At 38.9% G+C, this 15,087-nt stretch overlaps 1 protein-coding gene across 5 annotated transcripts in view; it reads right to left on the reverse strand.

The window, feature by feature from the left end:
- The window catches only part of ASPH (aspartate beta-hydroxylase), a 227,846-nt gene that overhangs the window by 19,539 nt on the left and 193,220 nt on the right, over window positions 1-15,087 (reverse strand). For all 5 annotated transcript variants that reach the window (XM_010360355.2, XM_010360353.2, XM_030937465.1 and 2 more), the window contains one exon: window positions 7,172-7,307. In XM_010360355.2, coding sequence (XP_010358657.1) covers window positions 7,172-7,307 — 136 coding nt within the window. The remainder of the gene's footprint in view (window positions 1-7,171; window positions 7,308-15,087) is intronic.

Consider the following 15,087-nt stretch of genomic DNA (forward strand, 5'->3'; position numbering starts at 1 on the left):
AACAGGAGGCAGCTATGAAATTATTACAGTAGTATAATCTATACTACAGTTAATTTAATGGAATTATGATTTAACACTGCATCTTTATGTTTGTTTACATTTCTCTTGACTGTGAATGGTGCTATGTATGGTCTCTAAGTGCTTCCATGCATATGTTGATAAATTTTATTTCTTTATAATAGATTTGTGTATATATATAGTAAATGATAAAATAGATTAGTACCTATATATATTTCATGCATTCATGACACACCTAATTTTTCTTAATTTTAAAAAATATTTCCAGGCTATAAGGTTCATCTGCAAGTTTTTTTCAAACTGTCACAAATCTCAAAATATTTTCCAATATATTGACAAAAATTCGTACATAGTGGACCCACGCAGTTCAAACTCATGTTGTTCAAAGGCCAAATGTACTTATTTTTTCCCCTGTGACAGGCAAAATAACAGTCACCTCCCAAAAGATGTCCATACCCTCACTCCATAACCTGTGAATAAGTTACCTTTCATGCAAGGGGGAATTAAGGCTGTAAGTGGCACTGAGATTTCTTATCAGCTCACCTTAAAATAAGGAGATTATCTAAGATTACCTGGATGGGCCCAAGGTAATTACAGCATCCTTAAATGTGGGAGGAGGAGGCAGATGAGTAAGTGTCAGAGTGATACAGCATGAGAAAGAATTGACTGGCCACCGCTGGCTCCGAAGATGGAAGGGGGTCACAAGCCAGGGAATGTGGGCAGCCTCTAGAAGCTGGAGACTCCAGAGGGAATACAGCCTTGGTGACACTTGTATTTTGGCCCAGTGTGATCAATCATAGACTTCTGACCTCTAGAGCTATAAGATAATAAATGTGTTTATGTTTTAAGCTATTAAGTTTTGTGGTAATTTGTTACAGCAGCCACAGGAAACTAATACATCCCCTAAAGAAGGAAAATAGTTTATATTATATTTCTAACCTAGAAATGAATTTCTAGGACTATATTAGTTGCCAAAACACTATTTTTATTGGAATTTTAATGTCTTTTTCAATATCCAGATCATCCTATATATGATGATAAAGAATAGGATTTAAATGAAGAAGGGGTCTTTGAGAGAGGACATATTCTATGCATGACTGTCAAGAGCACAGATTCTGGGACATATCATTTAAGCATCCTGAACTATGCAAATTTCTTTACACTCTATAAAGTCCCTGCTTATTAGGGAAGATGTGCTCAGAATGTACACAGTATCATCTGCTCTCACAGGGGAGTAAAACAATGGTATTTTTAAAAGTCAGAGACATTTTAATTCCCTGTTCAAGATTCCTACAAGAGACTGCTACATCTAAAGCTGAGTTTAATTTTATTTAATTAATGTTAATTATGTCCTAAGATAATCATATACTGAGAATAAAATAAGAGTTACAAAAAATGCAACTAAAAGGTATTCGCCCCAATCAAATGGAGCTCAATGTTTTAGAAAACAACTTAGCTTTTTCTAAGTAACCTTTTTGGCTCTTAATTGAATAAAATGTTAATTGCTATTTTTAGTTACTAAGGGAGTTTCCCAAATGAACAATAAATGTCAGTTTGGGTGAATATTACATAAACCTATGAGTCATTGTAAAGCATTTTTAAGCCTGGGCTTCCCAAGGCTTCTGGTGTGCAGGGCCTGGGGCTGCTTGGCAGGAGGTCCCAGTTCTGAGCTCTGTGCCATCCAGGAGCAGTTAAGTGAAACTGTTGGCTTGAGGAGCAAACAGAGGTGGCCTGGAGTTCTCACAAGCACCACATGGCTGAGCATGTGCTACCTGGAGAATAGATGTGCCTTACCTGAATGACAGGTGATGAATGGGTAACCAAATGGGTTGTGTCCCTGAGATTTTCATGGGATTAGAGAACACCTCTAGTCCTTTACACACATTTATCTTTCTGGTCTGTAAACACAGATTCTATGTGAAGTAGACTCTGGGCGTTCACGCACTGTCACTGGTGATTTTAACTATTCACACCTGCCTGTTGTGAGTGTCCAAGGAATGCAACAACAGTTCCTTGGTGCTCACCATAGGCCAGGAACCACACTGCATGATGAGACTGCCTTATTTGATGTCTACAACATGCCATAAGAGAGGCTCGATTGGTGGTATATTTTATAGAAAGGCAATTGAGCCAAAGAGGGGTCACATAGTAAACAGCAGAGCAGGAATTTCACTTCAGCCAGACTGGACCCAGTGTTCATGCTCTTAACCAGACCAGAGACCACCTCTCCATTAATATTATTACATCATGTGCTATTGTTAGGCCATAAAAATGTAATATTATTATCATATATTGGATAACTGTGCCAAGTCTTTCATCTAGTGCTCACTGATACTAGTAACAACCCCATACTTGAGGCACTATTTGCCATTTTTCAGATGAGGGATTTGAAGCTCAGAGATTCAGGGGCATGTATACATCACACCGCTAACAAGCGGTACATCCAGGACTCTAACCTAGGATTGCTGGTTTCCAAAGTCAATGCTTTAAAGCATAATTTCTCATTTTGTTGCATTGTAAATTAGAAGGCAGCTGTACAGGAGCAAACCAGTCAGCCTGAAGAGGAATGCCCAGCATCTGCAACTCACTGTGGCTTTGTTGTTGTTCAATTATTTCTCACCAATGTTAGAGTAACTCTCAAGAAGTAATAAACCTTGCTCTTTGGGAAAATAGCTCTAGAAAGAGACCTAACAGCCAATGTGAATCTGAAAGAGTCATTTAAATCTATCACTTCTTACACATGAATATACTTTGTGAGGGCTATTCATGAAGCTAGTATCCTGGGTTGTATCTTTTATAAATTTCAAGGCTCTACTTCTGGGGCAACAACAGGTTCCATCTTGCATGACAACTCTGATCAGTTGCCAGCAGTCACCTAGAACACTGTTGAGAAGGACTTAGAGGTTCAGCCTCAGCTTATTCAGAAAGGTTGTTGGGGTCAGTTAGCACCTTTCCCATGGGCTCTGGAAGAAAAAGTGACTGCACATGTGTGGCATATTTTAATCACTGTTGGTGGCACTTACTAAAATATGAGCAAAATAGATGTTCCATAATATTCACATAACAATTTAAAAACATATTTTTGGGGAAAAACATTATTATTTATATTTGCTGATTCCATTTTTTTCCCTTCAACTCTAAAAAGCCAGTCCTTATAAAGGAATATAGTTCAGTCCTAATGAAACTACTTGGAGACTGTTATCAGTTCACTAGGGCTGCCACAAGCAAATACCACAGACTGAGTGGCTTAAACAACAGAAGTATATTTTCTCACAGTTCTGGAGGCTGAAAGTCCAAAATTAAGGTGTGGGCAGGCTTGGTTTCTCCTGAGGCCTCTCTTCTTGGCTCTTAGGTGGCCACCTTCTTGTTGTGTCCTCACACGTCCTTTTCTCATCCCTAGTGATATGGTTTGGCTGCATCCCCACCCAAATCCCAACTTGAATTATAGTTCCCATAATCCCCATGTGTCATGGGAGGGACCCGGTGGAGATAACTGAATCATGGGGGTGGTTTCCCCCATCCTGTTCTCATGATAGTGAGTTAGTTCTCATGAGAGCTGATGGTTTTATAAGGTGCTTCCCCCTTTGCTTGGTACTCATTCTCTTTTTTTTTTTTTTTTTTTATGAGACAGAGTCTCACTCTGTTGCCCAGGCTGGGGTGCAGTGGCCAGATCTCAGCTCACTGCAAGCTCCGCCTCCCGGGTTTAGGCCATTCTCCTGCCTCAGCCTCCAGAGTAGCTGGGACTACAGGCGCCCGCCACCTCGCCCGGCTAGTTTTTTGGATTTTTTTTAGTAGAGACGGGGTTTCACCGTGTTAGCCAGGATGGTCTCGATCTCCTGACCTTGTGATCCGCCCGTCTCGGCCTCCCAAAGTGCTGGGATAACAGGCTTGAGCCACCGCACCCGGCCGCTTGGTACTCATTCTCTCTCCTGCTGCCATGTGAAGAGGTGCCTTCCACCATGATTGTAAGTTTCCTGAGACCTCCCCAGTCATGTGGAACTGTGTATCAATTAAACCTCTTTTTCGTATAAATTACCTAGTGTATCTTCATAGCAGTGTGAGAACAGACTAATACATCTAGTGTCTCTTCCTCTTGTTATCAGGGCATCAGTTGTATTGGGTCAGGGCCTCATCCTTATGACCTCATTTAATCTTAACTATCTCCTTAAAGGCCCTATCACCAAATACAGTCACATTGGGGGTTAGGGCTTCAACATATGAATTTTGCGGGTACACAGTTCAGTCCATAGTAGAGACCTACCATAATTTTACTTCAGAAAACTTCCAGCCTCAGCCTTAGGCATTTGACTACCCAGCAGCATGGTTTGCTAACTAGACAACAGCTAAGTCTTTACTGAGCCGGATATTCATCACCTTTTTCTCTGAATCTGAGCTCTCAATGTGGCTAAACAAACCGGTCTTTCACCTCCCTCCCTACCATGTCCGCCCCTGTCCCTTCCACTCCAGAATTCCTCTTCTCTATTTCTGAACCACAGCACCTGAGATGGATGCCATCCTGCTTCTGCGTAAGCTACAATAGTACTTGCCATAAAACTTATATTTTCTTTTCTTTCCTTTTTTTTTTTTTTTTTGACAGAGTCTCATTCTGTTGCCCAGGCTGGAGTGCAGTGGCATGATCTCGGCTCACTGCAATCTCTGCTTCCTGGGTTCAAGCGATTCTCCTACCTCAGCCTCCCGAGTAGCTGGAATTACAGGAACGTGCCACCATACCCAGCTAATTTTTTGTCTTTTTGGAAGAGACAGGGTTTCACTGTGTGGGCCAAGCTGGGCTTGAACTCCTGATCTCAAATGATCTGCCTGCCTTGGCCTCCCAGAGTGCTGGGATTACAGGCATGAGCCACCACACCGAGCCCCAAACTTATTCTTTATACTATGAATTTGTTTCTAGAAAATAGTTACTGGATTCCCCCATTAGAACCATGGAATCATACACCAAAGACCATAAAGAACTTTAAAAAATCTTCCTAAAAGGGAAACTATGTGAATTTTATCCCTTTATGACAATAAAATAGAACTAGAAATACAGTTTTAAAATTTGAAGCAGGCTGAGTGCAGTGGCTTACATCTGTAATCTCAGCATTTTGGGAGGCCAAGGTAAGAGGGTCACTTGAAGCCAGGAATTCAAGACCAGCCTGGGCGATATAGTGAGACCCTATCTCTATAAAAACATTTAAAAATTAGCTGGGTATGTAGATGCACACATGTAGTCCTAGCTACTTGGGAGGAGAATTGCCTGAGCCCAGGAGTTGGAAGCTGTAGTGAGCTAGGATTGGACCATTGCATGCCAACCTGGGCAAGAGAGCAAGATGCTGTCAATCAATCAATCAATGTTGAAGCAACTACAACAGATTGGAAAACATATGCTCAATCACACACAGACACATATACATACAGATCATTTAAAGTCAACGTGGCAACCAGGGCAGAAATGCAGTCTTCTTTTGAAAATAACTCAGGTAAAAATACCATATATTACAGTGTAGGGAATACAGTCAATGCTGTAACTATAGGTCAGTGCATAGCCTTAACTGCTTTTATTAATAAGAAAGAATGAAAATAAATTTACTAAGGAATTCCAATCAAAATATTTAAAAGAAAAATAAAACAAAACAAAAAAGAACAGGAGAAGGAAGAGAAAATATAAATTCAGGAATTACAATTCTATCACATGTAAGAAAGAGAAAGAACATGTAAATTCCATTCAATGGGAATAAGAATTTAACAAAGATACTAAGAAAGTAAAATATATTCTAAGAAATAAAGTAATTCATGGAAAATCAGGTATATTCCACCTATGTGACAATTTAGAAGACAAAATGTTACCTCCAACAAAATTATTGACTCCGTAAGTTATTTTCTTTCTTGCTTAATGCTTTTTATGTCTTATAATACTTTGCATATTAATTTTATCAAATACTTTTTCTTTTGGCAGAAACTATGGTTTCTAGAAATTAGTGCTAGGATGTCCACTATTCTGAAGCATTGCTCTAGAAGGCCCATAGGTTCTATGATGCATAAGGCTGTTAATGGAATCAAAGTGTCAGGTGAACACATAAGTGCCAATAGAATGGACTCATCTTAGTGACATGTCAGCGGCAAATTAGCATATTGCCCACATATGGATTGTACAGCTCCATTTAAAAAAATCTTGTTGGCAAAAAGTGGATAGTCACTTTTTTCATGGTTATCTCTCTTTTGATGGAAGTATCCTTGAAAATATTACTAAAGTAGTTCCTCTTATTCTTACATAGAAACCATTCTGACTGTCCTTATTTGTTCTTTAGTGTAAATTAGATGCATATTATAATCTGGATTTGTTTTCTGTAGCTGAAGAGATGCAGCACATGCTGTTTAGTCTTCAAAATAAATTTATTTTTGTATAGTTATTGTTAACCCAGGCTAACTCCATTTTTCAAGGAGAAAATTGGAGAGTCTTAAAGATAAAATTTAATGCTCCTCATTTTAAAGATAGATAAATATATCAATTCATTGAAAACACACACACACACACACACACACACACACACACACACACGCTGGAGCCCCATATGTGTGCCTGTACCTGGGTTAAGCTAAAAAATATGACGTTCAATATGAACCATGGCCTATTCCTGAAGAGCTGAGACAGCAGTTATCATTGTCTTGTCACTCTGGTGTGTTACCATTTTTACCAGCTGGTGTGTTACCACTTTTACCATCATCCGTGTTGATATCATTTTGCCATGCAAAGTCACCTCCATTTTACAGGAGCAAATGATGCTCAGGGATATAACTTTCTAATACACTGATAACACCTGCTAGACTGTTCAGTTATGCCTACACAGTAGGGTTAGAGTCAGTAACACATCATTCAACAGGAAAGACCAGAAAAATCAGAACACTATTTATAAATATTTATCCAAATACACATGTGGATATACACACACAGAAATATACCTTCACACATACAAATAAGGGCTCAGATGCAGTTTTCAAAAACAATGAACAGATTTCAAAAATCTAGGTTTTTTTTGTGCCCCTCATTTAAGCCCAGGAATCCCAGTTCTGCGAAGCATCAACAGAAGACTCTTGTCAGTACCCACTTCCCATCAAGTTGAGGCTGCAGAGAACCACCTAGAAGTCAGAAGCTCACCTTGCTGCCACAGCGTGAACTGGCTCCAGTCCCCTTTTTCCCTCAGGTTTTCGTCCTCAGGCAGGAAGAGACCTTTGGCTTTATCCATCACTGCAAGGCCTTCATCTCGGATTAACTTCCAGTTTCTTTCTAAAGACTAGAGGGAAGATTCTGTCTTTACTGGACTGAAAATGGGCCTGGTGGAGCACCTCATAATGATTCTTGTTTTTTTTGAGGTTTCAGAAAAGAATTAATTTTTTTCCTTATCTAGATTGCTTATATTTCATTTTCCTCTGAGACTTCTTGTCATAGGTATAAAAAAACCAAATCTCATTATTTTTCCAAACCAAATGTTTTTGCAACATAACAATTTCAATAACTCCTAGAAACTTCAGCGAATAACCCTCTCCACAATTTAAGTTTTGCCTAAAGACTTTTTTTGAAATCACAACCTAAGAAGAGTGCTGATCTTGTTGATCAGATTACATTAGTACATGGTAATAACTTCCATGTGACACTCCAGCCTCCAAACTGAAACAGAAATCACAGATTTAATTTCACCTTTCAACAGAGTTCCTTACAAAGATGCCATTAAAGATGGTCAATATTCGTTCCACATTCGATGGTATCAGAAAAGTATCCACTGGAGGATTTGATACATAAAATTAACAGCAAACCAAAACAAATAAATGCACTAGTGTTTAGAATTGAGCCAAACAAAAATATTTCCTTGACTTCTCATTTATGAGGGAGCCTTAGCCCCTACCAGAAAGGGAGCTTAGGACCAGTAGAGACTAGGAGTGACGGGGCAGGTGATGGTAGATCCTGTGGAAGATCCTCTAGGCAATCTGCACTATCACACTGGGTGTTGATTAGGAGTGGGAGGTGGGGGACGGTAGGATGAATAGGGGAGAAGGAAAAGGTGAGGATCTGAGCAGTAAACTAAGATGGATTTCCATCAGGAGACAAGCATAAAAACAGCTTTCCTACTTTAGGAAAGAGACAAAGCTGTACAGATACACCAGAATTTTGAAATGTTTATAATTTCAATCATTTCTACGTTCTATGAGAGGTGGATGAAATAGTTGAGTATATGGATTCATAGGCAGGGAGGAATATGTTAGCTGATTTCAACAAGAACCAGGGGCAGATCTATTTTCAGTGACTCAAAAGCATGGGACTAGAACTAATAAGTTACAAACCAAAAAACAGATTTTGATGCAAAAATGCAAACAAGTAGCATACTCTGAAGATTGACCCCGAGTTTCTTTGTAAATCATGGTTCTCTATCTTTTGAATTAGTCAAGCAAAATGATCAATTATTGGTTAGAACAAAGCACAAGATAATGTGTAGAGTGTCTTTTTACCAAGCCCTGCTTTATAAACTCATGATTCCACATAAGAAGGCAATGTGGAATCAGGGTGGCTGCAGAGCCAGAGGGCTGTGATACAGACAGAGATTTGTGTGGAAACATGGTGCCAGCCCCAGCCAAACAAGGGAATACTTTTTATATCATGTGAAAATATTAGTTATTAAAATATTCTAGGGCAAGAAAGAAAGTTTGGTTGATTTTATAATTTTATGACATGTATGCATTAATTTGTGTTAATATTGTTAACAAAAGACCAATGAGATTTGTGGAGGCCAAAGGAGAACTTTATTTTTCAAAAGCAATCTGCAGATTGCGGAGATGCAGCTTTGGAAAGTGCACTCCCAGGAAGGGTGGGGGAGAGGGAGATGTCAAAGGCCAAAACTGCAGGGCAGGGCAGGTGAGGTGTGTTGGGAGCAAGGAAGAATATTGGCTGGATGGCCTTTAAGCCCCAGATCACCAGTCTCTGGTGGTTAATCGGCTGGTTCCAGGTGGTTCGTTGGCTGGTTGGTGTAGGTGGTCTTGTTGGTGGTCAGATGGAGGAATTTCCAGTTGTAGTTGTTTCCAAAAACTGTTGACTTGGTTGCAGAAACACAGCTTCTGCAACACTTTCCAAGGACACAGAGAGCAGGAATGCTTCCTCACCCTGACATGGCCTCTTGGTTCTGTTTTTAACTTTTGAGCCAAAGGGAGTTCATCTTGTTTGCCAACTGGGGACATAGTTTGACCACATCTACACCTGCTACTACCATTGCCCAGCTTGGTGTGTCCTGGTGATTATCCATGTTTAGGGCTCTGTCCACCAACTAGGTTCCATATAACTCCATCCCAAGTAGGCAGGTCATGAAGAACAGGGCAAAGATCGCATCTCAATAAAGAGACATTCAAAACCCCTTACTTTGTCGGTCCACAGATGGAAAGCATACAACCATTTTGTAAAAAATCCCCAAGACCATGGAAAAGAAAAAAAATGCACCCGAGGATTTTGCTGTATGTTCACATCTTCCCAAATGCACCTCAACTGCCAACACTCACTCTGGATATTGTCACTTGTTCAAGTTGCTAGATAAATCTGTTAGATTCTTGTTAAATTGTCACACAGAGAAGGGGAGAATTGCTTCTCTAACACATAAAATTACTTTTCAAATGAGGTTATTGGTGCCTTATAAGGACAACCTATTCTTTTATTCACTCCTGGTATTTTAGAAGATTCTTTTATTTCTTTAGAAAGCTGATTTAGGGGCATGGTTGGAAACAGCTGATCTTTTGTTACTAAAATAGGGCACAAAGCCCTAGGGGAAAATGTTAAAGTGATTGCATCACTCAATATAATTTAACATTTTTTACTTAAGAATAGACTATCTTTTATATATGAAACATTGCCCTTCCTGCCCCTTCACCCCCAGTCTCCCCCGGGAAGTGTTGCCAAGGTACTTTTCGTGAAGAGTAATAATTTTTTCAAAAATGTTTTGGCTTTTCCTTGTTATATGTGGCGCACATGTGCTGGATGACAGACTCGGGCTCAAAAGGGGCAAACGGGTGCAGAAGGGTCTCTCTGAACACATGCCCTAATATGCCACCAGACATGCTCAGTCCTAACTAGTACTACTAACTCAGTACCATCTAGTCCATTTTTATTATAAAACAGTCACTTATTTTCTCTTTTGAGTTCAATACTTTCTTACAGAATTTTACATTGGGAAGGAACCATACTGTTAAGCTGAAATTTCCTCAGTTGAGGGAGGATGAAATGGCTCCTTGTGTGGTTAATGAGCCTAAATCCCACAGTCTGGTGGTCAGAACCAGTGCTGCCAAAACCCCTCCGTACTATCTCCTCCTCAATTATTAGAGAAGGTCACATTTAGGCATAGGGATTTCAGTCTGCAGCGGATTCAAGGGGCCCTGCTCCCCTTGAGCATAAGAGCAATTGCAAGGTACCCCAGCCTCCTGGTCTCAGAGATTTACTGGGTACCTGTGACTGTGGGTGCTGGTAGGGAGCACTTGCAAGGTGCTTAGAGAGCAACATGCTCCTCGGTGAGCGACATGCAGAGGGCAATGCCTCCAAGACACTTCAGCATCTTTGACAAGTGGGGAAAACCGAGGGAACCAAAAGATCCCACCAGTTGAACCTGATGACATGCGCTTGAAGGTGTTTGGAAAGACATAACAGGGACTTTTACGGGCACTGGGGAGAAATCTGGGATGGGACCTAAGAATGTTGTTTTAAGCACAAACCAAGGAATCACATAATATTCACATGGTTAGAGAAAATTAAAGATCAAACCAAATTACACTGGGCGTGTGTGTGTGTCTGTTCAGGACAAAAGCAGAATACCATAAACTGGGTAGCTTATAAATAACAGAAATTTATTTCCCACAGTTCTGGAGTGTAAGTCCAAACTCAAGATGCTGGCAGATTCAGTTCTGGTGAGGGCCACTTTCTGGTTCATAGATGGTACCTTCTAGATGCCTCCACAAATGGTAGATAGGACAACCAGACTCTCTGGGGACTGTTTTATAAGGGCACTAATCTCATTCATGAAGGCCTTGCCCTTAAGGCATAAGAGTCACCAAAAGCCCCACCTCTTAATACTCTCACCTTGGGGTTAAATTTCCATAGATGAATTTGGGGGAGACACAAACATTCAGACTATATCAGTGTATGTGTGTGTAGGAGAGAGGGGGAGGGAGACAGAATACGAATTTTCTCTACAGTAATACCACCCAGTTGTCTTCAATGGCAAAGAATTCAGTTTTTAGGAAATTCCAACAGAAAACTTGAAACTTGAAAACCAATGCCTACATTTTTAAAGGCCTCTTCTGAAATATTACTCCCTTGACTCTAAACTCATCTATTTCAGAAAACTGAAAGAGAAACTAATCGCATTGGTATTTGAGTTGGTTGCCCGAAAGACAACAGCTTCTAATTCCCATTTTTTCTTGTGGCAAAAGAGACTTTAGAAAGCAGAGGTTTGATTCTTTCTACAGTGGCACATGGCTTCACATAGCCATCTCAGAATGTGCCTCACAAGTTACACCTTAGCTATATTTTTCACTCTAGGCATCTATAAATAGACTTCCCAGTTCTGACCTCATGAATCCCACACCATGCCCCAGCTATCCTGAATCCCAGACCTGCATCCAGTTAAGACCAGTTTCCTCCTCTCCCCAGAGAGCCTGCTCATACCGCCTGGATGCTGTACTTTTCTCTGTAACATCAAATTAAATTAAGTCCTATTTTCTTCTCTTAAAATTGACTTCCTGCAGAGAGTCTTTCTCTTGAGAAGTGAACTAAAGCCTCATTTTTATTTATTTTTCTTATTAATGTTTTTGTTCAATTAAAAAATACACATTTTTTAAAGTCAAATATTATTACAGGTCTTATAATGAGAATTGCAGTCTCTTCCCCAATTCTTCCCCAATCCTCAGTCTAACTCCCAGCTAATTATTGAAAATATTTATTCTGCTATTAACCTGCTTATATCTAAATAGCATGTTATATTGCTATTTTTGATTTATTAATTCGAGGCATTATCACTCATCTATTATAGAAGGTTAACAATTAAACAATTTAATGTCTTCATTCTCTATCCTCGTAATACAGTTAATTTCACAAATCTTTCATATCAGTGCAAATTCACATTCAGGTTTTATAATATTATGACAATCAGGTATCACTCACACTTGACTAGAGTTGTAATGATTACACTTCATGTCACATGCAGCATTTTTTTCTGCCCCCTTTTCATTGGCTTTATTTTGTAATGCACTTCATACTATTTCTTCACTAATTCTGAAAGAGTGCTATAAAATCCCCTGATGCTTTTATTCTCCCTTTTGCCAAAAACATTATATATTGATTACTTTCTTGCTTTTTCTCTTTTTCTGAAGATAACCCTCCCACAGCCATTTGCCTTGCTCTGATCTGGATCAGCTGCTGTCTGAATTTGCTACACAATCATGGCCATGGAACTCCCCTTGGCTTCTGCCTGGTACTGGGTTTCCTAATGACTGGATTCTAGTTGTTCCTGAGGAAGGACACACCGCAGGTAAAACTGAATTCTGAAAGTATCTCAAGCTCTTATACCTGATTGAAGGTTTGAGTATGTATGGTTAGGTATTTAAGCTGTAAATTTATTTAGTTAGTAAATAATGTTGTTTTATAATTTTTTTCTTGTTATCTAGTGTGATACTATTTTACTTTAAATAGTAATTGCAGAGTTGACAGAGATTGAATATATTCAAAGCAAATAAGGCAACTCATTGATATACATTGCATAATATCAGATCAACACATTCAGCACCACCCATGCTGTACATCAGAGCCTCAGAACTTGTTCATCTTAAAACTGAAAGTTTGAACTCTTTGACTAACATGTCCCCATTTCTCCCACTCCCCACCCCCAGGCAACCACTGCTCTACTCTCTGCTTCTATGAGTTTGACTTTTTCAGATGCCACATACAAGTGATATCATACAGTATTTGTCTTTCTATATCTGGCTTACTTCACTTAGCATAATGTCCTCTAGATTCATTCATGTTGTTGCACGTGGCAGGATATCCTTCTTTTTAAAAGCGGAGTAATATCCCATTGTGTTTATATACTACAGTTTTTCTTCATTCACCTGTTGATAGACATTTGGGTTGTTTCATATCTTGGCTATAGTAAATAATGCTGTAATAAACACAGGGGTACAGATACCTCTTTGAGTTACTGATTTCATTTCCATTAGATATATAATTAGAAGTAGGGCTGTTGAATTGTATAGTAATTCTATTTTTAATTTTTTGAGGAAGCTCCACATGGTTTTCCATCATGGCTGTACCAATTTACATTTCCACCAAGAGTGTGTTCCCTTTTCTCTGCATCCTCATCAACACTTGTTACCTCATTTTTTCATAATAGCCATCCTAACAGGTATGAGGTGATATCTCATTGTCCTTTTGACTTGCATTTCTCTTATGAATAGTGATGTTGAGCACATTTTCATATACCTGTTGGCCATTTGTAGGTCTTTGAAAAAATGTCTATTTAGGCCCTTTGCCAATTTTTAAATTGGGTTATTTAGTTTTTTGCAATTGAGTTGCATTAGTTCCTTATATATTTTGGTTATTAACCCCTTATCAGATATATGGTTTGCAAATATTTTCTCCTGTTCCACAGATTGCTTTTCATTTTGTTGTTTCTTTTGCTGTGCAGAAGCCTTTTAGTTTGCTGTAGTCTCACTTGTTTATTTTTGCTTTTGTTGCCTGTGTTTTTCATGCCATATCCACAAAATTATTGCCAAGATGAATGTCTTTTTATAATTTTGAAAGGATTAGTCCATTACATTGTAACTTTTAGTGTTGCTCTTGGGAAACCTGATGCCTTTTAGATTCTCCCCCCTTCCTATCCTTCCTTCTCTAGAAGCTTTATAAGAGTCAGGATAGTAAAGTGTTTAGGGGTATAAAATTTGGAGCCAGACTGCATGTTTGGAGATCTGACTCTGTCACTTATTTGCTGTGTGATTTGGGGCAAATTACTTATCTCTGTGCCTTAGTTTATAAAGCTTTTCCCAAGAGTCCCTGAGAGAATTAAATGAGTGAAAAGTAGTGCAAGCTATGATGATGATGAGGATTTAAGATCTTCTCTTTCTTTCCTGTTTCTTGAAATTTCATGGCAATATGCCTTATTGTAAAGGCAGGGTACTCAGAGGCACCCTTCAACCTGGAAACTCACATTTTTTCTATTCTGAACTATCTTCTAATATTATTCATTTCTTCTCTCTCTCTTTTTTTTTTTTTTTTTTTTTTTTTTTTGCCTATTCTCCCTGGAACTCTTTTTATCTGATGTTAGCTATGTTAAATTGAGCCTCTAATCATCCTATGTTTTCTATCTTCCATCTTTTCCTTTTTGTTTTTCCTTCTGGGAGATTTCCTTAACTTAGCTTCTAATACTGCTTAAATTCTTATTTCTGCAAATCACACTTTTTAATTTCTGAGAGCCCTTTCTCAGTTGTTCCTTTTTATAGTATCCCATACTTGTTTTACAGATACACATCTTCTCTTATTGCTCTGAGTATATTAGAGGTATTATTTGTTTTCCTTTTGTTCCCTATATTTTCTTGATTTCCCCCAAGCTACATCATTCTTATTGTTTTGTTCATCTTTAATGTTAAAAATCTCCTTACTGTTTGGTGATCCTTGGCTGTCAGTCCTACAAAATTGAGACAACAACTGGACATCTTGTGAAAGGGCAGGGCCTGTGTCTGACAGGCCTCCATCCATGTTGGATGCATTGTTAAGCCAGTTTGTTTCTTAATTGGGGACCCTAAAATGTCAGCGTAGATAAGTCTATTCTTGAGGCCATGCAGTTTCTTGAGTTGCTGTAGTACCAGGTGCCTTGAATTTCTTCTTTGGAAGCTTCTCTGTAATTACTACAGTTTCTGCTATCTTGGATCACCAAATCATCTACTTCTGTTTTCCACTATCAAAATTACATGCTGACACTGTTCACCTGCTATTGTCTCCCTTTAAAAAACACCATTTGTACTATTTTATTCTTGTATTGTTATTTAAGTGAAGTT

Source organism: Rhinopithecus roxellana, chromosome 9, assembly GCF_007565055.1.
Source record: "Rhinopithecus roxellana isolate Shanxi Qingling chromosome 9, ASM756505v1, whole genome shotgun sequence".
Taxonomy (NCBI): Eukaryota; Metazoa; Chordata; class Mammalia; order Primates; family Cercopithecidae; genus Rhinopithecus; species Rhinopithecus roxellana.